Raw genomic sequence first — 24402 nt, forward strand, 5'->3', positions numbered from 1 at the left:
TAACGGAATACTTTGTGGCAAGTGAAAATCAGATGAAATTCAAATTTCAGTGACAAAGTTTTTTCTGGAACGTAGCCATGTCCGTTCAACAATGTACTGTCAGCCGTGTGCGGTGGCTCACGCCTGTAATCCCAGCACTTTGGGAGGCTGACGGGCAGATCACGAGGTCAGGAGATCGAGACCATCCTGGCTAACGCAGTGAAACCCTGCCTCTACTAAAAATACAAAAATTAGCCAGGCATGGTGGCAGGCACCTGTAGTCCCAGCTACTCGGGAGGCTGAGGCAGGAGAATGGTGTGAACCTGGGACGCGGAGCTTGCAGTGAGCCAAGATCGCGCCACTGCACTCCCGCCTGGGCGACAGAGCGAGACTCTGTCTCTTAAAAAAATAACAATAATAATAATAACCATATATTGTCTGTGGCAGGTTCTGCCCTCCAACAAGTTCACTATATGGAACTGTAGAGGAAAAAGCCAATATAATTACTAAAGGCTAAACCATTTACTACCTAACCTTTTACACAAAAAGTTTGCTGGTTCCTGTTCTAGAAAATAAAAAAGCTATATTGAATACTAAAGGGCTGGGCCAAAAGGACAAGAGAAATCAACTGAAAAAGGGCTCCTTTCCCCAACCCAGTTACAGAGACCAATCTGAGCTTCAGAAAGAAAAATAACAGCACCAGATCGAAACACATCAAGCACATAATGACACCAAACAACAAACACCTAACAAAACAGTCAAAATCTCATTAGGTATCTCTGGAGGTTGCTAGGGCACCAACTCTATTCTAAAAACTGGTAAATAAAGAAAATAATAAACATGTATTTACCCTGCCTTTCCTATACAAACTATCTTTTGGGGTAACCAAAAAGTGGAAACCTCTTATTTAATGTTTAAAAACATTAATGTTCTTAACTGACAGAGATATAAACAAGTACTCAGAAGGGGAATAAAATCATAATTGGATTTGCTTTAAAATAGCAAGCAAAACAAAAGGTAATGAATATGTAAGAGTTCAGTATACTATTCAGGATATGTGAACTAATAAAAACACATTTACAGAGAACATTTGTAAGGACATATTTAATATTACATTACAGCAATGTTTAGCAGAAGCAACATGTCTAATCCCTTTTACTTTTCCCAATCCCACCCCAAATAAGGTCTAAAAGTTACAGAGCTAAAAATTCAGAAAAAAGCGTCGCCAGGACAAAACTCTATCTCTCACCATTATTCTGTTCAACTGTCATTAGATTATGCTTGGCTTTCACTGAGGCCTCAAATGTATCAACATTTTCCCGTTCATACTCTTTAACATCAGCAGCTACTCGCTCCAGAATGTCATCTGGAGATGGTGATCGTGTTCTCGTACTGCTCTGGGGGCTGCTTGGTTCAGATGGCACAGACATATTGCTATCTTCAGCAAGGTATTTATATTTCTGTAATAACAATACAAAAGATAATACTTTCATAAAATTGGATGCTATCCAAATACATTCATGGCTAAGAGTTGCTGCAGTGAAAAGTTAAAAGAACGTATCAAATAATGTAACAAACCAAAAGGTATTTATTGATTCAGTCAAATCCACAATCCCTTATGTAATTTCTAAATTCACAAAAATCTGAAAAAGTTTTTCTTTCTTTGGTGCACATTCATCAGGTGGCAACACGGGACCTTATCAGATGAGGTACCATTTATTGTCTTATTTTCTCCCCAGTGTGACTATTATAGTATGCCTCACTGTACAAATATTAATGTGTTTGATTATGGGGTCTGCTGCAGACCCCACTGATGGCACATAATAGATGCACCATATCACCTTTCTAAATCTCAAAAACTTCTGAGTTCCGAAGCACATATGGCCCCAAGGGTTGGAGGTTAGGGGTTGTGGACCTGAGCAAGAATAAAAAAAGATTAATCCACATCTTCAGGGATATCAGTTTATTACCTAGAATTTTACCAGTGTCCCAGAAAAGTAAGCTTCCTCCGGAATTAGTTTTGCCCTACTTCCTTTCTGGTGATGCAAGTTCTGTCCTTCACTCCAACGTGGCATACTATTATCTGATTTACAGTTTGCTATGTGTGTTTAGGTAAGCTGCCACAGCTGTTTTTTCCTTTTGTCTTCTAAGGAAGAGCTGACAACCTTCCAAGTCACCAAACCTTATAATTAAATGGCTATATCAAGATCTTTGTATAACATTCTTTCCCCACCCAATCTTCTTCATCATCTGGCTCTAGTCTTAAAACTGTTTTTCAAATGTTTCATTTAAACCACCATATTCACATTACAAAACCTGCCATTACTAAATATTAAAATATTTACTTTATTCACATAGTAACATGCGTAATTTTTTGCTAAATAAAATTCCTCCAGTTTATTCTATACTCATACGTGTTCATTAACTTAAAAAGAAAGCAAACTTCAGATTCTCATGTTTTACAGAAGAGGTTTACATCAGAATTCTATGTATAAACAACCAGAATTCTATGTATAACCAACAAAGAGCAACCATCTCAGTTTTAGTAACTAAAAAAAGATCATTTTTTCAAACCTCACAAAGATAATTTTATATACACTCTCCTTTTCTAAGGAACTGTTCAACTGTTATTAATGTTACATTTTTGTTAAAGCAAAAAAATCTTTTACTACAATAATGGTTATTTTTCATTAAAATCACATACCTGAACAATTGCCTGCCTTTGGATTCTTCTCTGTTCTATTAGGGCTTCTTCATCTTCTTCCTCTACATCAAAGTCTTCAAGGCTTAAAGAAAAATTCGAACACCCTTAGAGATTCTAAAACCATACCCCTTATACACTTTAAAGTTAAAGGCAGGAAAATGTAGGTATCAGCAAGTTAGGGCAAAAGTCTTAAGTCCTATTACTTTTATTTCCAAACCATCTCAGTTAACTGCCTGGTTTGGAATGTGGGGAAGTAACCTAACCTTTGTCTCAGTTTTCTTCTCATCTATTTCATGGCACCAAAATTGGGAATAAAAGAAATAACTCCAGGTTTACAAAAGTTGCCACTAGTTTACCTACCTTTAGTAGGTAAACTTTACCTACCTAGCCTTAGTTTTCTCACCTATAAAATGACGGCAAAGGTAAGATAAGTAAATTGCTACCTTTTCTGGATGTCAGAACCGCCTGAAAGCTCAAGAAAGCTATGCCTGTATTTCCCTATCAAAAATGCACATGCAAATATTTGCATATAATCTGAAGGGGAATGTGGCTCTACTCCGAAACACTGCCCCCAACCCTCCGCACTTAACCCTCAAATACCACCTCCGCAATCTTTATGATCCTTCCCAGTGCAACTTTTTTAATGATCTTACCTGCTGAATGTTCGCTGCAGAAGAATAGGCAAACTACACTCTGATTATATCAGAATCTATGTAGAATGCCCTTCCCCCATCCAACTTTAATCACCTGGTTTTAATCAGGGTTTTTCATCCTTAGCATGATTTGTTTTTTGATATGGATAGTTCTTTGTGTGTGTGTGTGGGGGGGGGGGGGCGGAGGGTTATCCTGTGTATTGTAGAATGCAGTATCCCTGGCCTCTAGCCAAGAATCACAAAAAGAAGTGTCCTCAGACATGTCCCCAGGGAGGCAAATAACCTCTTGTTGAGAATGGCTTTAGATTTGTCCCATTTATTTTTGAGATATTCCACTTGGACAATCAAGTCTGCATTTTATTTATTTTTGTTTTTGAGACAGGGTCTCACTCTTTTTGCTCAGGCTGGAGTGCAGTGGTGTGATCAAGCTCACTTCAACCTTCTCCCCCCAGGGTCAAGCGATCCTCCCACCTCAGCCTCCTGACTACAGGCATGTGCCACCAGGCCTGGCTAATTTTTGTATTTTTTGCAGAGACAGGGAAAAATGTTCCCACAATTGTATTAGACACTTGAAATGTTTCTACATTTTCACGTTGTAAAAAGGACACTCATCACAAAATAGCCTCAACTGCAAAGTATGTATCATCTAACACAAACTCAAAGGTCTAAACTTTTATAGAAAATTCCTCCCAATACATACATTAGTCCTGGCTGGCAGGACTAATGTATGTATTGTTCATAATAAAAACATAGGGTAGGCTCACAATAAAATGAAGGCCCAATATTCACTCCAGCCAAAGCTGAAACACCTCAATTCAGAAAACCGCTTACTAACTCTGTGATACAACCTACACAATAGTCACAAAAGACTAACTTTTAAATTCAGAGCCAAATTAATGGAGCCACTTATAATATTTAGGTGGAAATTATTTAACAATTTCCAAGTCAAATAAGACTTCTCTAAACTGGAAAAACAAAGTTATGGGAAAGTTCTATTCTTACTTATCATCAGACGAAGATTCCTGCTCAACTTTCATTCCTTCAGAAAGACTTCCTTTAAATTTATCTTCCTTTACTTTGCTTCTGCTCCTTCGTCTACGACCACCGCGTGATCGAGACCGCCTTCTCAAGCGTGATCTGCTCCTCCGACCTCTGTCCCTATTTAAAGAAGAAAAGACAGGTATACATTTTTTTAAATGTCAAAGTGGGAAAGGCATGCATGTGTGGGCACAGGGGATATACAGAAATTATACTTTCTACTCAATTTTGCTGTAAACCTAAAACTCTTCTAAAATATAGTCTATTTTTTAAAAAGGTTGTTTGAAAATTTTAAGTAAAAGAACAGAACATCAGAAAGACTGAGATAATCAGCTTAGCTGAAGATAACTAAAACATACCTACTCCTTATCAAATTCTGAACTAAGAAATTATTCCCATGGATATGAACTTGAACTTGAATACAAGCTCTATGGGGATAAATACCTACTGTTTCTTTGTATTCTTATAGCACCAAGGTTGTATACACAGGCACTGGAGTGAAGGGAGAGACTGAAAAGGGGCAAAAGGGAACTTGGAGTGATGAAAACGTTCTCTAACTTGAGTGTGACTTATGTGTTTGTCAAAATTCACACAACTTTACAACAAAAGGCATTTTACTTTATGTAAGTTATATGTATGTTTCAATGTGCTCAACTTAAAGAAACCTCACTAACATGACAGTAAAGAGTACTTAAAAAAAAAAAAAAAACAACTGGGGGCCGAGTGCGGTGGTACACACATATAATCTCAGCACTTTGAGAGGCCAAGGCAGGCAGGGAGCTCAGGAGTATGAGACCAGCCTGGGGAACATGGGAAAACCCTGTCTCCACAAAACATACAAAAAAATTAGCTGGGTGTGGTAGTACGTGCCTACAGTCCCAGCTACTGGGAGGATTCCTTGAGCCCAGGAGGTTGAGGCTGCAGTGAGTCGTGATCGCAGCACTGCACTCCAGCCTGGGCAACAGAGCAAGATCCTACCTCAAGAAAGAAAAGAAAAGAGAAGAGAAGGGAGAGGGGAGAGAGAAAAGAGAAAGATGGGAGGGGAAGGGACAGGTGGGGTGGGAAGGGGAGGAAAACCCTCAGGCAAGGAGAATGTCAAGAGAGATGATAGCAGAGATGAGAATAAAATCTTAGAATGTGCAAATTGGAGTAAAGAATAGTAACAGATGAAATTGAGCTGAATATTGGTCCAACATGAACACATAAGGTAAATCAGAAACAGTCAGAACATGTCACAACACCCCCAGAAAGCCTCAGGAATTGGAGACGCCCTATCCTCTGCAAGATGGTGTGAGGTAAGAGCTGAAGACAGAATTGGTTGAAAGCCTTTATAAACAGCCAGACTCGGTACAGTCCGCTCCCCAACTCAGTGGAAAATGTCAACCACTCCCTTCACATTCTAGCAGAACACTTAAGATTTACTTTCTAGAGAAATGTTGGTCACTCCAGATGCTGAGAGGCACATACCAAAGAGAGACAGATTATAAGGAAGTTTACATTATCAAGGAAGAGCCAGGTCTATTTCCCAGGAGGAAATGAAAGGATTCCGGAAAACTCATAGCCCAAGAAAATACATCTACAGTCACTGATATCCAAAAATATCTAATTACTCTGAAGTGGTAACTACTAGCTGACAAGTTCTTTTTTTTTTTGAGACGGAGTCTTGCTCTGTCGCCCAGGCTGGAGTGCAGTGGCACAATCTCGGCTCACTGCAAGCTCCGCCTCCCGGGTTCACGCCATTCTCCTGCCTCAGCCTCTCCGAGTAGCTGGGACTACAGGCGCCCGCCACCACGCCCAGCTAATTTTTTTTTGTATTTTTAGTAGAGATGGGGTTTCATCGTGGTCTCGATCTCCTGACCTCGTGATCCGCCTGCCTCGGCCTCCCAAAGTGCTGGGATTACAAGCGTGAGCCACCGCGCCCAGCTGCTGACAAGTTCTACACTGTCAAAATAGAAGAAAAATCCCATTCAGCTTTCTCAGTACCTAAATATTAAGTCAGAATAGGCAGCAATGAAGGATCCAGCTGTGAGAGAAGTCTTCAAATGAAAAGGTAAACATGCAGCAAAAGGAATCTGGGAAGACACACAATATAGCAAAGAAAACTATAAAGAACAAAAATCTCACAAAATAACCTCGCTATTGTCTGAGAGATAAAAAATACTATTTCCGGAAAACAAGAATAAAATGTTAATACGTGGAACAATACAGAAGGTCCAATTGGAAAAAACAGAAAGAAAAAAAAAAAAAAGCACAAAAATTTCCCAGAAGGCCATAAACTCCCTGCTTTAAAGGGCCTATCTAGTCATTTAGCAAAATAAATGGGGATAAAGATCCACATACCGACGCACATAATAAAATTTCAGAACACAAGACATTTTTTATAAAAAGGGAAGAGAGAAAAAAGCAAGTCTTGAGATCAGCTTGGAGCCAGAGACTAGCAGTGTCAGAAGGAAGGTCCTCTCTTCCCTCCTCTCCCAACTATTTGCTCAGCAATGAATACATACACGATCACAATGATTATACCGACTCTAGACGAACAAAAGTGTGATGAAATTAGGCAAAAGCGAAACATGGGTGAGGGGTAGTATTAAAAACCCTCATTGTGGCTGGGTGCAGTGGCTCACGCCTGTAATCCCAGCACTCTGGGAGGCAGAGACGAGCGGATCATTTGGGGTCAGGAGTTCGAGACCAGCCTGACCAACATAGTGAAACTCCATCTCTATTTAAAAAAATACAAAAAAAAAAAAAAAAAAAAGAAAAAAAAGCTGGGCATGGTGGCACACGCACCTCTGTAGTCCCAGCTACTTGAGAGGCTGAGGCAGAATTGCTTGAATTCAGGCGGTGGAGGTTGCAGTGAGATTGCGCCATTGCACTCCAGCCTGGGCAACAGAGTGAGACATTGTGAAAAAATAAACAAATAAAATAAAACCCCTCATTGACCAGAGTGTACTCAGACCATGCATTTCCACTTCTAGGAACACAGCATACAAAAATTCTGAGAGATATGTAAAGATGGCTACAATATAAGCCTTTGTTTTTAAAAATTATATTCATTTATTACTTCAATTAAAAATGTTAAAAGATTGGCAAACAAATACCCATTTATGTTTTATATCAAAATATTTCATGTATGAATTTTAAAAAATGATTCCCTGCTTTATAAACCACCTTTTTAACCTATTACTGACTATATATGCTTCAGATAAAATAGTTTCTAGGGCAAATTAAATAGGCCTTTGCCAAAGTCTACAGTAACTATCAATATGCAAAATTAATATAAAATGTAAGAAACTGGGCTATATATTTACTACTATATGATCTACCTTGCTGGTTAAGAAAAAAAAAAATCCCTAAGCCTGGCTCATTTAGTACTGATTTATAAAAGAGAGAAAAAAGTCCTACTTTTAAAAGATTAATTTTATTGCATCTTAAATGAGCAATGATTTGTTTAAAATTCAAAGGAAACAATATCAAAGAAAACCCATGTGTAGAGATTGCTGGTAAAAGGAAACTATGGGAACACAACTACGATTTTTCAGAGAAAACTGGTCTAAAAGAAAACCTACCAACTGAGCTCATTGGCGGTTGAAAAACATTCAGAGTTTAATGAATCACAAGGATGAAATGTCTTTACCTTCTCCGAGGAGATCTGCTTCTTCTTCTTGGAGACCTGCTACGTCTGAGTGGGGAACGAGACCTCCTTCTAATGGGAGATCTACTTCTTCTTCGAGTTGGAGACCATCTATTGATGGGGCTGGCATCTTTTGATCTTTCACGTCTACTGAGAATATCATCTCGAGGTCGTGTTCTTAAGGGGATCAAATGCAAATTAAAAGAAATATAAATCAAAGTAAATGATTTTTTTCTATATGCAAGGAACATCTGTAAGAAAAGGCACATTAGCCTAAAGAAAGTGAACTCTGATTAATGTGTTTTGTAACAAAACTTACTCAGATGACCACAGTGACATTTTGGTGTTATTGCAGGCAAACAATGAAAGGTCTTATTTCCTCTGGTCCCACAATTTGAACAATTACTAAAGGTTATTCATACCGGTAAAGTCACTGATTCTAATTTCAAATAAACAACTCAAATAAAACCTCCCCAAGTGAGTATAATACTCCATTTATTCAAATATTCCATTTTCATTGACGAGTTTTTCTTTCTACATACTGACATTTCTCCAATTAAGGATCTTTTTTTTTTTTTTGAGACAGGTCTAACTCTGTCACCCAGGCTGGAGTGCAGTGGCGCAAACATGGGTCACTGCAGCCTTGACCTCTCACGCTGAGGCAATCCTTCCACTTCAGCCCCCCCTGAGCAGTTGGAACCGTAAGGGCATGCCACCACACCTGACTAATTTTTTGTTTTGTAGTGATGGGGGGGTCTCACTATGTTGCCCAGGCTGGTCTCGAACTCCTGGCCTCAAGTAGTTCTCCCTTGGCCTCCAAAAGTGCTGAGGTTACAGGTGTGACTCACCATGCCTGGCCAAAAATCTTCTTTTTAATGTCAAGTATAATAGGCTAGGCACAATGGTTCACACTTGCAATCCCAGCACTGTCAGAGGCTGAGGGAGGACCACTTGAGCCCATGAGGTTGAGGCTGCAGTAGCTGCGTTTGTGCCACTGCAGCCTAGGTGACAGAGTGAGAACTTGTCTCAAAAAAACAAAAACAATAGCTAGGTGTGATGGCTCACACTCATAATCCCAGCACTTTGGGAAGCTGAGGCAGATGGATCACTTAAGATCATGAGTTTGAGACCAGCCTGGGTAACATGGCGAAACCCTATCTCTACAAAAAACATAAAAATTAGCCAAGTGTGGTGGCATGTGCCTATAGTCCCAACTAATAGGGAGGCTCAAGTGGGAGGACTGCATAAGCCTGGGAGGCAGAGGTTACAGTGAGCAGAGATCATGCCACTGCACTCCAGCCTGGGTGACAGAGTGTGACCCTGCCTCCAGCCTCCCCAGAAAAACCCCACAAAAACTCAACTTTTCAACACTTATCACACAAGTACCTTTCAGTGAGTTTTACTCTTGTTTAATGTGATATTTGTATTACAACAGGCCTTTCTACAGATTAATTTTTTAAAACAGGTTTTGAATATTTCTTAATGTTATTTCAGGTTTGGTCACAACTATTCAATCTGAACAATCAGACTATAAATAGGTTTGTCTCCATAATCAAATAATATTACAGTATTTTCCTCATTTATTATTATTATTTTTTGAGATGGAGTTTTGCTCTTGTTGCACAGGCTGTAGTGCAATGGTGTGACCTCGGCTCACTGCAACCTCTGTCTCCCGGCTTCAAGCGATTCTCCTGCCTCAGCCTTGAGTAGCTGGGATTACAGGTATGAGCAACCACGCCCAGCTAATTTTATATTTTTAGTAGAGACAGGATTTCTCCATGTCGGTCAAGCTAGTCTCGAACTCCTGACCTCAGGTGATCCACCCGTCTCGGCCTCCCCAAAGTGCTGGATTACAGGCGTGAGCCACTGCAACCGGCCTTCCTCGTTTAATAAAAACCTAAACACACAACCTGCCTTGCACGTTTCAGCACAGTATACAGAACCCAAGAATCTTTCTCTGATCCAGCCAAAATGAGCAAGGTAGACTTTGACTCAGATCTGTAGTGCTTACTTCTTGGTAGTGCTTACTTCTTGATAGGGCCATCTGAGGAAACTCTTTTATTTAATCTGCTCACACACACGTAGTCTCAAAAGATCAGTTAAAAAATATAAATGGGCTGGGCGCGGTGACTCACGCCTGTAATCCCAACACTTTGGGAGGCCGAGGTGGGCGGATCACGAGGTCAGGAGTTCAAGACCAGCCTGACCAACATGGTGAAACCCCGTCTCTACTAAAAATAAAAAATTAGCTGGGCATGGTGGTGCGTGCCTGTAATCCCAGCTACTTGGGAGGCTGAGGCAGGAGAATCGCTTGAACCCAGGATGCAGAGGTTGCAGTGAGCCAAGACTGCGCCACTTCACTCCAGCCTGGCAACAGAGCAAGACTCTGTCTCAAAAAATAAAATAAAATAAAATACATAAATAAATAAAAATAAAGAAAATAAAAATGTTCACCCTCACTAGTCACCTAAGAAATTTTGATTAGAACAATTTTTGGGTTTTTTGTTTTGTTTTTAAGAGTGACAAAATACTATATGGTATCCTGGTAATAAAGGTTTTCCTAAACTTTCCTAATAAAGTTTTAGGAAAAGGGGCAGTTTACATAGTCATAGAAGTAGAAGTAGAAATTGATCTAACTTTCCTGGATAGAAATTTAGCAATAACTTTCTAAAATGTAAATGTACATACCCTGAGACTTTGCAAGTCCACTTCTATGAGTCTATTCTATAAAGAAACCTCACACATAACCAACGCACATCTTCGCATATAATAGTGAAAAACTGGAACGAACCTAAATTTTTCATCAGTTTCAATAGGACAATGATACTATAATACATCTACACTGAAATACCAGTTGCTGTAAGGCAGAATGAAAAACAATCTATATGTTTTGTCACAGAAATGTTTCCTGAAAAAAGCAAGCCACATGTGAATATGAATAATATGACTCCAGTTTTGTAAAAAAAAAAAAAAAAAAAATCCCTTGTATCCACGTTATTGTCTGTACAAAGAAAGACCTAAGATAACGTAAATTTCTAAGGAGTGACAGTGGAGAAATGAAAAGGGAGCCAATTTACAGGCTTCTTTGGATTTCTCTTTAATAACTATGCACCACTTCGGTAATTTAAAAAAATATTTGTTTCAAATAGTCAGCTCTAGTCCTTAATAAACTCCTCAGAATTTGCTCTTCAAACAAAGCAAACTGAAAGACCACCAGGATAATTAAGAAGCACTTGAGATAACAGAATCAGTAAAACTAATCACTGCCTCAATCCAGGAAGCCAAAGGAAAAAGGGGCTATTTCATTACAGTGCCACTCAGAAGTAAAGAATCAAGACGCTCTTAAGACATAGTACTTGGAAATAAAATTTGAAATTTCTCTGAAAATATGATGACTTCACTTTCAGGGTGAGTTTATATTTATACCCATTCACAAAAAATATTATTATGAACACAGTAAATGGCTAGGAATTAATAACATCCTTATACAGTATAAGCCAATACTCTTAATAATCAAAACCTGGCTGGCAATTTCATAATACTTAAATATTAAATACAAAAAAGACATTAAGAAATCTGTTTCTAAAGTAGTTTAAGTGGTATAAACACTCCTCCCCGCAAATACTTTCATTCTATGATCCTAGGGAAATTATATATATTCTCTGATTCTATTTCATTTATAAATTAGGTATGAGAGCCCTTTCACCTCATGAGTTAAGATAATCACATGAGGATTTATAAGAACTAAGACAATATATGATTCAAATAGTACAAAATAAGTTCATATACTATTCTTCTTAAGCTTAAGAAATACTACTTTTCAACAATGAGATTATATGTATTAATACAAAATTTTCCATTTTAATTATACTTTGGGGACCAAAAAATATTGGTATCGGTTTCTATTTATACCGTTAAAATTTAAAACTCATGCAAATACAAGAGAATGAACAGAACACAATTGTTAAACTGATTACCTTTCCCCGTTTTCAAAGTTAAGAGTTTCAGCCTACACTGTTCATGAAGTAATAATCCTCTCTCTAAACGCCCCCAATGAAGATTTATCAGCCAAATTACATGGATTGAAAGGAGTGCCTTAGCAAACTAGGTATTAAATCAAGAATGTGAAAAAACCCAATTCTATCATCAAGCTCAGTATTTGTTGAACACCTATACTTAAAATACTCATCGACAAAAGTGCAAATATTAACATGGTTAATGGACATAATTTTCATAAAATTATGAAACTCATTACTACTTCATTTATTTTTATTTTTACTACTTCATTTTTAATTGCCCACAAGTTCTAGTTTTCCGTTTAAAATCTCATGCATTGGTAAAAAGCTTTAACATTTTGTACACAAGTTACCTTGGGGAAGAAAGTCGTCTCCTCTCTGGTTCTCGTCGTTTTCTTTCTAAGGATCGGCTCTTGGCTCTTCTCCCAGGAGACAGTGTCCGAGAGGGGGATTTGCTCTGCTTAGATCTTCTATCATTCAAAAGTGGAGACCTGCTTCTTCTTGACTTATCACGTGGTTTTGGAGACAAACTTCTTCTTTTAGGACTACGACCAGGTCTTCTACTGGGTGACCTATTCTCTTTCCCAGATGAAGCATCTTTAGAGGGAGATTTAATTGGCTTCTTTTCTTTATCAGTTTCAGACCGTTTTGATTTTCTCTCTTTGGACCGTGACCTTCTGTCTTTGGATTTACCTCTTAAATCAACTGGGGATCTGGATTTTTTACCTCGATCTCGACTTCTTTCATTTATAATTGGGGATTTTTTCCTATCTTTTGATTTACTTTTATCTTCAATTTTAACCTTATCATCAGTAGGAGATCTGGCCTTACCAATTTTCTCTTGAGATCGTCTTCTGAGGGTAGGGGATTTTGATTTCCTTGCTTGATCTTGAGACTTACTTCTTTTGGATGGGCTTTTCGATTTTTTCCTCTCCTTTGACTTGCTCCTAGTTGTTTTCTCTTTAATGATGTCAATACCCCCCTTACTTTTCTTTTTATCAGACCTATGTCTAGTCCGTTCTTTGGATCTGCTTTTACTTCGTTTTTTTGTAGTAATTTTATTGTCCACAAGTTCAAGTTTCCCCTTTGTACCTGAAGATCTAGTACTAGACCTATTTCCATTTCTTGCCTTTTCATGAATCTCCCCCTCTTCTTCAGAGCCAGACTCATAACCTTGCAAAATGAGCCCCATACCAGACTGGACCTTTCCTTCCATTAACTCATTATCAAGTTCGGCCTTAATCAAGGCTCTCTGTTTTTCCAAGTCTTCTAGCAAAGCTAAATCATCAAGTTTAGTTCTTTTTGCTGGAGACATACCCTCTTTATCAGAAGCATCAATAACCTCTTTTCTTTTGTGTTTCTTATGTTTATGCTTATGTTTATGTTTTTTATCCTTGTCTTCTTCTGAGGAATGTTTATGTTTCTTATGTTTACTTCTGTGTTTATGCTTCTTTTTTTTGTGACGACTGTGCTTATTTTGAGACTGGTCTTCTGATACTTCTCCATTTTCTTCATTTATACTCTTTTCAGAATTAGCATCTTCCATCCTATAAATATATCAAACACATTTTAAAATCATATCACTTATCAAGTATTCAGAGTCATAACAAAATAACAGTAATGAGAAAATACATCTCAATGTAATACATGAAGTCAGTCACTAAAATTTTTTCAGAACAGCTTCAGACATTTTATTTCAGAGAAGGTCTATGGCAAGAACTGAGCTGGATAGTGATACAACTTTATTGTGTTTCTAATGGTTGAACTCACCAAAAGTGTTAGAGGAAATCCCTAATGGAGTGAGCTTAAAAATTACAGGTTAGAGAAAAAGGGAAAAGCAAAGTAGGCACAGCAAAACCTCATTAACATTGATTTAGTACAAGGAGCCACTCAGTAACTTAATTTTTAAACCAACATTTCTCACACATTAACAACCAAAGGGCCCATTTTCTTTTTTAATAAGACCTACTAACTATTAACATACATTGGAAGACTAATCTTCTCCACTTGAAATTCATAAAACTTGGTGTCTCTACAGTAAACCCAGAAGGTCACTTGTTTTAAGCGGATTTCATCTTACACCTTAAAAACAAAGCAAAACAAAACTCTAGAGCCAATACTGAGCTATACCCAAAATAAGGACTCAATCAATGTGCATTGGTAGCTGATACTGATGATGGTGATAGTATAAACACATCCTCAAAAGTGAAATCTTCAAAGTGAACTAAACCAGAAGTTAGGACTCTAGGCTTGTAGTAAGCAATTATATGACATTAGGCTGAACCACATGGAAGGGCCTTTTGTAAGTCAACAAGTCTAATATCAGTAATTTAATATAGTACAACCCAATATTCATTCAGCAAGTGATTTAATCTCTCTGAATTTCAAATGAGAACTCAGTTTCCCAAAATACATTCACATTAACAGATGCTATGGAAATAAATAAATAAATAAAGTGGGAGATTCTGTGCTTAAATGTTTGGCTTATGCTGAGTTAAAAAGTTTATGATTCTAAATTATTTTATCAAGCCCTTGGTGTTTAATAATCCCAGGTTAAATACTGGTTCAAAAGCATTATTTAACTTTCTCTTTAAAAGTTACTCAATAATAAACCATCATCCTAGAATATCAGACCAAAAGTGGCCTTAAATTATCTAGATTCAGGCCATCAGACTATTTTTGGAGGAAGTTATAGATTATTTTGTCAGGTCTTCATATTATACACTCCTATACTTTTAGTAAGTTTATCCTTGCAACCTAAGAATTCATCAGTCTACTCACAATCTCTTTAACATTTAAAAAAAACTCACCAACCACGGGTAAGCATTAATCCATGTGGCAGGAAAACAGATGTACAAGCCAGGCATGGTGGCTCACGTCTGTAATCCCAGCACTTTGGGAGGCCGAGGTGGGCGGATCACCTGAGGTCAGGAGTTCAAGACCAGCCTGACTAACATGGGGAAACCCTGTCTCCACTAAAAATACAAAAATTAGCCATATGTAGTGGCACATGCCTGTAGTCCCAGTTATTCGGGAGGCTGAGGCAGAAGAATCTCTTGAACCTGGGAGGCAGAGGCTGCAGTGAGCTGAGATTGCGCCATCGCACTCCAGCCTGGGTGACACAGTGCGACGCAGTCTCAAAATAGAAAGAAAGAAAGAAAGAAAGAAAGAAAGAAAGAAAGAAAGAAAGAAAGAAAGAAAGAAAGAAAGAAAAGAAAAGAAAACAGATGCACAAAACCAGTATTTGCCTCCTTCAAAGAAATTAATGTCTGGTGGAAAACTAAGTCACATGACATAACCATAAAATACTGGAGAAGTGCAATGATGAAGACAAATAGGGGCATTATGGGAACACTGAAGAATCACCTAAACTCATTTTGAGAACAGTCAGGGACAGTGTTTTGTAGATCACAGAAAGAAACCAATTTGTTAAGCAGGGATGTCAGGAGGAGAGAAGAAACGTTTACAGAGAAAGGACAGGGATTAAAAAATAAAGGTTGGCCCAGGCACAATGGTTCACATCTGTAATCCCAGCACCATGGAAGGCCAAGGCAGGAGGATCACTTGAACCCAGGAGTTCGAGACAAGCCTGGGCAACATAGTGAGACCTTAGCTTTACTAAAAATAAAAAAAAAAATTAGCTATTCAGGAGGCTGAGGCGGGAGGATTACTTGAGCCTGCGAGGTCAAGGCTGCAATGAGCCATGATGAGGCCACTGCACTCCAGCCTGAGTGACAGAGCAAGACCCTGTCTTTAAAAAAAAAAAAAAAAAAAATTGAGTAACACTGCCCTAGAGAACGAGTAAGGAATTAACAAGAAGGGAAAAAGGGGCATTTCAAATAGAGAAAGAAGGCAACAAAAGGCAGTTATATATAGCAAACTTCAAGTAGATCAGTGTTGTGAAAGACACTGAGGTTAAGATTCCAAGTGGAGCCAGGCATGGTGGTGCACACCTGTAGTCCCAGCTACTCAGGAGGCTGAGGTGGAAGATCACTTGAGCCCAGGAGTTTGCAGCTGCAATGACCTACGATCACACCACTGCACTCCAGCCTGGGCAACAGAGAGAATTCTCCATCTCATTAAAAAAAAAAAGATTCCAAGTAGACCAATTCCAAGAGATGACAAGATAGTATATGATTCTAGGAGTGGGTAGTTGAGAGAGAATTAAAGGTTCACTGGAGTCACAGAGGCCCAGGAACTGCAAAAGTAGGCTGTCCAGCCAGGTATCACAGTGTTGAATAAACTTGCTGGAAGAAGGTGGGGGAGAGAGAATGGTGGTGTGATTGAGAAGTTATTAATTAGTTGACAACAATGAGGGCGAGTGAAAAACACATAGCCACTACAGGGTATCATACTCAAAGAACTTTGATTTTTGGATGTCACATTGCCAACTTCCATTTCTGGCAGGAAAAGGTATTTAAGAGATGTGCAGGAGAAGCTACGTCCTCTGGTGAAAGTCAGGTTTTAATTTGGGTTGACTTCTCTCTAATGGAGTATGAGAAGACACATGACAAATACAGTAGTGTTCTCTGGATCATTAATTTTTCTCAAAGACTTGGAAAAAGTGCAGTATCTTGGTATTATAAAAACACCACCAGGCCATGTGCAGTGGTTCACACTTGTAACCCCACACTTTGGGAGGCTGAGGTGGGAGGATTCCTTGAGCCCAGGAGTTCAAGACCGGTCTGGGGACCACAGTGAGACTCTATCTCTACAAAAAAATCTAAATTAACTGGGTATGGCAGCATGTGCCTTTAGTCCCAGTTACTCAAAAGGCTGAGGTAGGATCACTTGAACCCAGGAGGGGATCACTTGAGCCCAGGAGTTAAACGCTGCAGTGAGTCATGATCACGCACTGCACTCCAGCCTGGGCAACAAAGGAAGACACTATCTCAAACACAAAAAAAACAAAACACCATCATTGTTTTATTATGGAAGGGAAAGAAGTCACGTAGATTTCAGTAAAAAGATTCCAAGACATTTCAACTTTGTTCTTCATATAGGCTATATTCTCATCCTTTTTCCACAGAAATCTCCCATCCCATCATCCAGAAGGTCTTTTTTTTCCTGAACCTTGACTTACAGGGGGAAAAGTCTGAGAAAAATTTAGGCTAATTCAAGTTATGAAGGTAGGAGTCTTTAAAGACTGAGAATGATCTTTAGGCACATAAAGTCTAAGCGCCCAAAGTACAAAATTCTACTCACTAAGCTCAAATTCAAAATTACCTAAAGTTTTGAGTTTTAACTCAAGACTATCCTCAAGACAAAGGATAGTTGAGTGGTTAAGCAGTCTCTGGAGCCAGACTGCCTGGGTTCAAATCCCAGTTCCATTACTTACTAGTTGTGTGGTCTTGGCAAGTGATCCTCAGGCATTTCATCTACATGACAGAGAAAATAATAGTACCTACCTGCAAAGGTGTTATGAAGTTTACATAGTGAATAGATGTTAAATGCTTATGACAGTGTCTAGCACAGACCAACCCCCACCCCCCCGCCAAATAAGCTATTATTATTGTGTAGATGCTAGATAAATATATTTACTCACAAAAATCCTGTGGAGCTGAGAGGGCTGCTAATAAGAATGTTATTTTTAGGAATAGCATCAAAGAGCACAGATTCTGAAGTCAAACTACCTGGTTTAAATGCTGCCTCCAACATGACAAAGCTATAGTGACCTTAGGTAAGTTGCTCTTCTGTGCCTCAGTTTCCTCAACTGTAAAAAATGGGGAAATAGTACTGACAAATCATAGGCTTATGAAAATTAAATGAGTTCATAGTATAAAAGGCTGTCACACTAAGTGTTCAAGAAATATCTCTCCATTTGAGTTGAGACTTTTGAGTTTCAAGGGACTTGCCTAAGGTCACACATACAACAAACCAGTGAGAAGACTGTTATTTCAAGTCAGTCAAAAGATCTTCCATTTGATTAAGATGCTTTAAAAGTCAGATTATGTCACTACTCTTTGTGAAACTTTATTGCTTTCTACCTTATTCAGAGCAAAAGGTCCTATACTTACAGCCCTGCATCCCCCACACTCTAAACCTAACACCCTTCTCCCACGGTCACCCTGCTCCAGCCACACCATGTCCCCTGAATAGGCATACTCACATCTCAGGTACATGGTACCTGTTTCTCCTGCCAAGAATGCTTTCCCCAGATACATGCATTCCTGGCTACCTTTGCCTACCTTGTCTTTGCTTAAACGTCACTTTCTCAAACAAGTTTTCCTGATCAATCCATTTTAAATGCAAAACCACCCCACTGCACACATATTCTCCGTCTGTGCTTAACATTTTTCTCCAAAGCAATTGTTACCACTAATATAATTCTTGTCTCTCCCTATAATGTAAGCACTATACGAGCAGAATTTTCATTTTAGTTCACTGCTCTATCTCTAAGGGCCTAGATTATCTAATCTATAGCAGGTGCTCAGTAAATATTGTTTGTGTAAATTATATATATAGAATAACATAAGGCCAGGCACAGTGGCTCACACCTGTAAACCTAGCACTTTGGGAGGCCAAAGCAGGCAGATCACTTGAGGTCAGGAGTTCAAGACCAGCCTGGCCAACATGGTGAAACCCTGTCTCTACAAAAATACAAAAAACTAGCCGGGCATAATCCCAGCTACTCGGAAGGCTGAGGCAGGAGAAGTGCTTGAACCTGGGAGGCGAGGGCTGCAGTGACTCAAGATTGCACCATCGCACTCCAGCCTGGGTGGCAGAACAAGACTCTGTCTTCAAAAAAAAAAAAAAAAAAGGCTGGGTACAGTGGGTGGCTCACACCTGTAATCCTAGCACTTTGGGAGGCCGAGGCAGGTGAATCACCTGAGGTCGGAAGTTCAAGACCAGCCTGACCAACATGGAGAAACCCCATCTCTACTAAAAATACAAAAAAATTAGCCGGGCGTGGTGGCGCATGCCTGTAATCCCAGCTACTCGTGAGGCTGAGGCAGGAGAATTGCTTGAACCCGGGAGGCGGAGGTTGTGGTGAGCTGAGATCACACCATTGCACTCCAGCCTGCACAAAAAGAGCAAAGCTCTGTCTCAAAAACAAACAAACAAAAAGCATATAAAAGTTGTCTAAAGTTGGTTTACACTATCTATTATAGACTCTTAGAACTTGAAAGTTAAGATTTTGCTTTGCTCAGTTTTATCTCCAGTGCCTCACACAGTGCACACACACAGTAGGCACACACCTATTTTCTGACTGCATGATATTCAAAATTACTTATATTTCATCAACCCCTCCTGAAGGAAAATCAGTTTTTTGAACCCTTATCTTTTCTAATGCTAACAATTTACAAAAATCTTAGGAGTTTCATTAAAAATTGTTAAGAGTTTACCCATAGAGGAATCAACTTCTATCAAAAGAAAATCTAGCTCCTAGAGCTTCTGGGAATTAGAAATACATCATGATGACCAGTATCACTGTAGAAGGGTCATTCCCATGAGTGACTAGTTTCCATTGTAAATTAATGAGTATTATCTCAAGAAATAATGAGTAGGTTCCTGCTAAAAATGCTACCAGCTCGGTACAATTACGTTAAGCTTAATTATAGCATTTTCTTACACAGGGGCTAGGCATACAATGGATCTTTACCAGTCTCAGCTCATCTCTCAATGCAAATGTCACAAATCACAACTAAAGTCTGACCAGGTCAATCTGGAAAACTTGAAACACTGAGTCAATGGCATAATGTATTACAGACAATGGGCTTGTGCTAAAATAGCTAAATTAGGTTTATTATCAATGACTTTCTTCTAAAGCTCAAGAAAAAGGTTTCTTGTTAACAAACCTAATGGTCCTCTTGGATAGTTTACACTGATGATAAATATAGGCCATATACATTTCATTTATATAAATTTACACTTTAACATTAACATTTTACAATTTAATATCCCACATTTAGCCAAGTGGATGTGTATACCAACCTGGTCACAACAGGTTTATCACAAAACTAATACTTATTGAGAACCTATTGAGTACTGGATAACATTCTTCAGATCACATTATTTGGAAGCAAAGGTGAATGAAAAGTGCAGACAACATGGGGTTGCTTAACAGTATTTACTTGTTTTGTTAAGTTTTACCTTTTAAAAAACCCAAGTCTTGAGGCATCCAGCACAATGAATGAAAATCGTGGAACGCCTTTAAAATAACATAGTCACGGTCAGGTGCAGTGGCTCACGACTGTAATCCCAACACTTTGGGAGGCTGAGACTGGCGGATCACCTGAAGTCAGGAGTTTGACACCAGCCTGGCCAACATGGTGAAATCCCGTCTCTACTAAAAATGCAAAAATTAGCAGGGCATGGTGGTGCATGCCTGTAATCCCAGCTACTCGGGAGACAGAGACAGGAGAATCACTTGAACCTGGAAGGCAGAGGTTGTAGTGAGCCGAGACTGCGCTACTGCACTCCAGCCTGGGCAACAGAGACTCGGTCTCAAAAAAATAAAACAGTCACCAATCACCAACCACCAGTGTTATTTTAATTTCTTCTTTCACATTTTTTTCCAAACAATAGTCTTAGTGAATTTATTTGGTAGGCATTCAAAATATACAGAGACACAGAGAACTGACTGATTTAAATTTGTATATGAATAAAGCCGTTTTTAAGCTAGACAATTCTTTAAAATTTTTTTTTAGTGGTGAGCAAAGTGAACGCCACTGCTATTTACCAGGAAAGTAATTAAGCCTATTTCTCTGACAAGTTAAAATGCATATATCTTTTAAGAAACTGGGTCTCACTATGTTGCCTGGGCTAGATTCAAACTCCTACGCTCAAATAATCCTCCTGCCTCAGACTCCCTAGTACCTGCAGCACTTGAGCCCAGTAGTTCAAGAACAGCCTGGGCAGCATGGGAAGACTCTGCCTCTAAAAAATATTTAAAAATTAGCTAGACATGGCCGGGCACGGTAGCTCACGCCTGTAATCCCAGAACTTTGGGAGGCTGAGGTGGGCGGATCATGAGGTCAGGAGATCGGGACCATCCTGGCCAACAAGGTGAAACCCCGTCTCTACTAAAAATACAAAAATTAGCTGGGCGTGGTGATACGTGCCTGTAATCCCAGCTACTCGGGAGGCTGAGGCAGGAGAATTGCTTGAACCAGGGAGTCCAAGGTTTCAGTGAGCCAAGATCCCACCACTGCAATCTAGCCTGCAGAAAAAGTGAGACTGTCTCAAAAAAAAAAAAAAAAAAAAAAATCAGCTGGGCATGGTGTCATATGCCTGTGGTCCCAGCTACTCCAGAGGCTGGGGTAGCGGAGGATCACTTGAGGCTGAGGCTACAGTGAGCCATGATAATGTCACTGTACTCCAGTCTGGGTGACAAGAGCTCGTGTTTCAAAAATAAATAAATAAAACGAATAAAAAGAATTAATGCAGCTATAAAAATCAGAATGGGTCCAAAAGACTGACTAGTCTTAAAACCTTCCCTCTGGTCTCCGCTTTGCGAAATCAGGTTTGAGAAATTAGTTCTCAATAAATTAGATATGTCACATCAAAAAATGGATCTTTCTGGGACAGTGGAAAAAAACAAAAAAAAAAATTCATACTTGAAAAGCAATTTAAAAAGAAGCCACATTGTATAGTGGGAGGCCAGACAGTACAACAGTTAGCAGCAGGGCTTTAGAACCAGACTGCCTGAGTTTAAATGGGTGTGCCGCTGAGTGTGACCTTGAGCAAGTTACTTAATTTCTCTGTGTTTCAGTTTCATCATCTCTAAAATAAGGAAAATAGAAGTTTTTTTTATAAATAAAAGGGTTGTTAAAAGAATTAAAGCCTTCAGGGAGCTTAAAAGCTGCTTCTCATATTTATTCTTTCTAAATTTTCTGTTTTGAATAGATTCTATATAACTGTAAACTACTCAGTGTTCTCTAAAGAACTGTTGTAGATACTATATTCAGGGACTCACTATGAGCACCAGGCATAGTGTTTGCTTTCATACCAAATGGTTATCTTCTTTGTTAAATACTTTCAAACTACTGAAAGTGAGACATATACAGACCAAATATTCCATTTACACCAAGTGCTCTGTGGGGAAGAGAAGGGAAATTAAAGATTATCTCTGTTACTCATACAGCAGAGGCCTAAATATGTATTTTTTAAATTATTAAGTCTAATATTATTTGAATACAGTATGTGAATAAACTATGGCTGACCCACTCCTCAAAATGAATCTGAAACATCCCTAAAATCAAATAAATGGACATAATACTACAGAACTTTTCAGATTAGTAGAAAATGTAACCACATAGCATGAGATCTGCACTGTACTGGCATAAACATTGTAACTGTGCCACACAATGAACTTGGTGAGAAACAGTAAGAGGTTAAAGCTAATTTAAAACCTCAGAATCCATTTGTTCTCTGCTAAGTCAAATTGTAAAAATAATACAGCAGTTTTGAAAAGCTCTTAATTAAAAATTCCGTTTCTCTGCCTAGCTGAGTAATGCAGATGATTGAGGAGCCCAAAACTGGATGCACAGCAATTAAGTGTCAGGTTGTCTGGTGGCAAAGATTTCTTTCATCGCTCAGTCACAAGTTGCTGGAGACTATACCTCTTTCTAAGATGGCTGGAAACAGATCAGACAGTGCAGATGCAAAAAAAAAAAAAAAAAAAAAAAAAATGGTCGCTATAGGAACATTGCCGTAAAATCCATTCTCTCCATTAAGGTTTTTGTTTGAGTTTTCCTAACATAGACATGAAGAGCAAAATACTGCTTTTAGTTAACCAATGGTTAACCTTTGCAGCATACACACGTATTTTTTTTTTCATTTTTCATTTGGCCGCATGGATTCTTAACATTAGCTTAATTATAGACATAAAGTGGTTTGGCAGTAGCTAGCAATTCCCAGTACTCCTTCCACTCGTCCTCCTAAAGAAGGGTTATAAACTCAGGCAAAAAAAAAAAAAAAAAAAAAGCCAGGCCTCAAAACCAAAGACTCTATCTTACTTTGCCTCAAGTTTGCAAGTTGGTAAAAAAGCTGCCAGTGGGCACTCAAAACAAAACAATACTGGGTGACTGCTGGACTAAAGAGTACAAGGTGACGAGATCAAGTATCCCGCTAGCCACAGACTAGCTCTGGGATGGCCAGAGAGTGTGACCTCAGCACCTCCGCTCTCTGCTTTCAGGTCCTAAACTGACACCAGTAAAAGGACGACTGGGGGTACCGCATGAAGAAGAAAGGACTTCGGGCTTGCCCCGCCTGCTGCCACTGACCCTCGTGTCCCCAACACCGATGCCGCTAAGAGCTGCGGCCGGGGAGCTCAGATGGGTCCCCAAGGGAGGAATAGGAAAGCGCGACCTCACTGCCGCGGCAGCCGCCACGCGCACCGGACCTGTAGAGGCCGCTCGCGCCTACGCCTCCCGGGGCAACGACGCGCGGCAGGCCGCGGCCGCCTTCACCCCAGCAGCCGCGGCCTCTGGGAGAAGGAAGCTCGAAGGCCGCCTGCTCCCCATGCCTCCCACCCCACAACGAATCGCGCCGGAAAAGGCAAAGTTTGACTCTCGCCGTTAGGCCCGAACTTTCCCGCCAGCCCGTGCAGCTCCCACCCGGCAGTCCCCGGGCTCCAGCCTCTGGCCCATTCACAGAGACTACTTACTCTGGCTGCTCCCGCAGCGACTGGGTCTCCGCGGCAGCCATCTTGAACTTCCTGACTCCTCGGCGGCGGTGGCAGCGGCTCCCGGACGGTGGAAGGTAGGGGAAGTGGAGGAAGACGGAAAAGAGCTGCCGCGCATGTGCTGACCGCGTAGGGAAGAGCGGGTTCTGAATCCGCGCTAAGAATCCGGATATAAAACCCCACGTCCCGGGACTAGCGCAGGGCGTAGTGTCGCAGCTTCCGGGAGCATGGTGGGCGGTACTGCTAAGGATTGAGGGCGAGTGTCAAGCTTGAGCTCTTTAGTCAATGCTAGAAATGGACGTTTAGTTATTGAATCCCGCTAACGAGGGGAGCCAACAAGAGAGGGATGTCGGCATCGGGTGTGCGGTTCCAAGAACTGATTGGCAGTGGAGACCAGAAGTTGGGTGAAAGTTCTCTTAAACTCGGGCAAACGAATTATTTTTCCCGTGGTCGGTGTTAGAGACACAGTAAATGCTTAACCATCTCGCTAGATAGCTCAACTGAAGTGGCATTAACTTCCCAGGAAAGTGTGTAGAAAGGCATTTTTAAATACTGTAAACTCGAACGTAAATATCTTTTAATGTGGAACTGTTACTACATTTAACACTGAACATCTTTTCAACTTTTACATAGTTCAAGGGTGACATGATTCGGGAGTCGTTCAGTTCGTTATTTCCGTAATTGGAACGTGTAATTGTTTTTTGGCCCAAGTTGCTTTATGTGATTTTGTTTTTTTCTATAACGACTCTACA

The 24402-nt window shown here is 39.7% G+C and overlaps 1 protein-coding gene across 35 annotated transcripts in view; it reads right to left on the reverse strand.

The window, feature by feature from the left end:
• Nucleotides 1-23870, reverse strand: part of PRP4K (pre-mRNA processing factor kinase PRP4K) — a 43493-nt gene extending 19623 nt beyond the window's left edge. For 29 of the 35 annotated variants that reach the window (XM_063632971.1, XM_063632976.1, XM_063632975.1 and 26 more), the window contains exons 1-6: nt 23633-23857; nt 12375-13568; nt 8009-8182; nt 4339-4494; nt 2684-2765; nt 1229-1439 (exon numbers count right to left, since the gene is read on the reverse strand). In XM_063632971.1, coding sequence (XP_063489041.1) covers nt 1229-1439; nt 2684-2765; nt 4339-4494; nt 8009-8182; nt 12375-13568; nt 23633-23673 — 1858 coding nt within the window. In that variant the 5' untranslated portion in view covers nt 23674-23857. Of the gene's footprint in view, nt 1-1228; nt 1440-2683; nt 2766-4338; nt 4495-8008; nt 8183-12374; nt 13569-23632 lie in introns of all 35 variants that reach the window. The other 6 variants (XM_063632950.1, XM_063632951.1, XM_063632949.1 and 3 more) reach the window with 2 other exon arrangements.
• Between the last annotated feature and the right edge of the window lie 532 nt (nt 23871-24402).

This window comes from Symphalangus syndactylus, chromosome 23 (genome assembly GCF_028878055.3).
Source record: "Symphalangus syndactylus isolate Jambi chromosome 23, NHGRI_mSymSyn1-v2.1_pri, whole genome shotgun sequence".
Classification (NCBI taxonomy): domain Eukaryota; kingdom Metazoa; phylum Chordata; class Mammalia; order Primates; family Hylobatidae; genus Symphalangus; species Symphalangus syndactylus.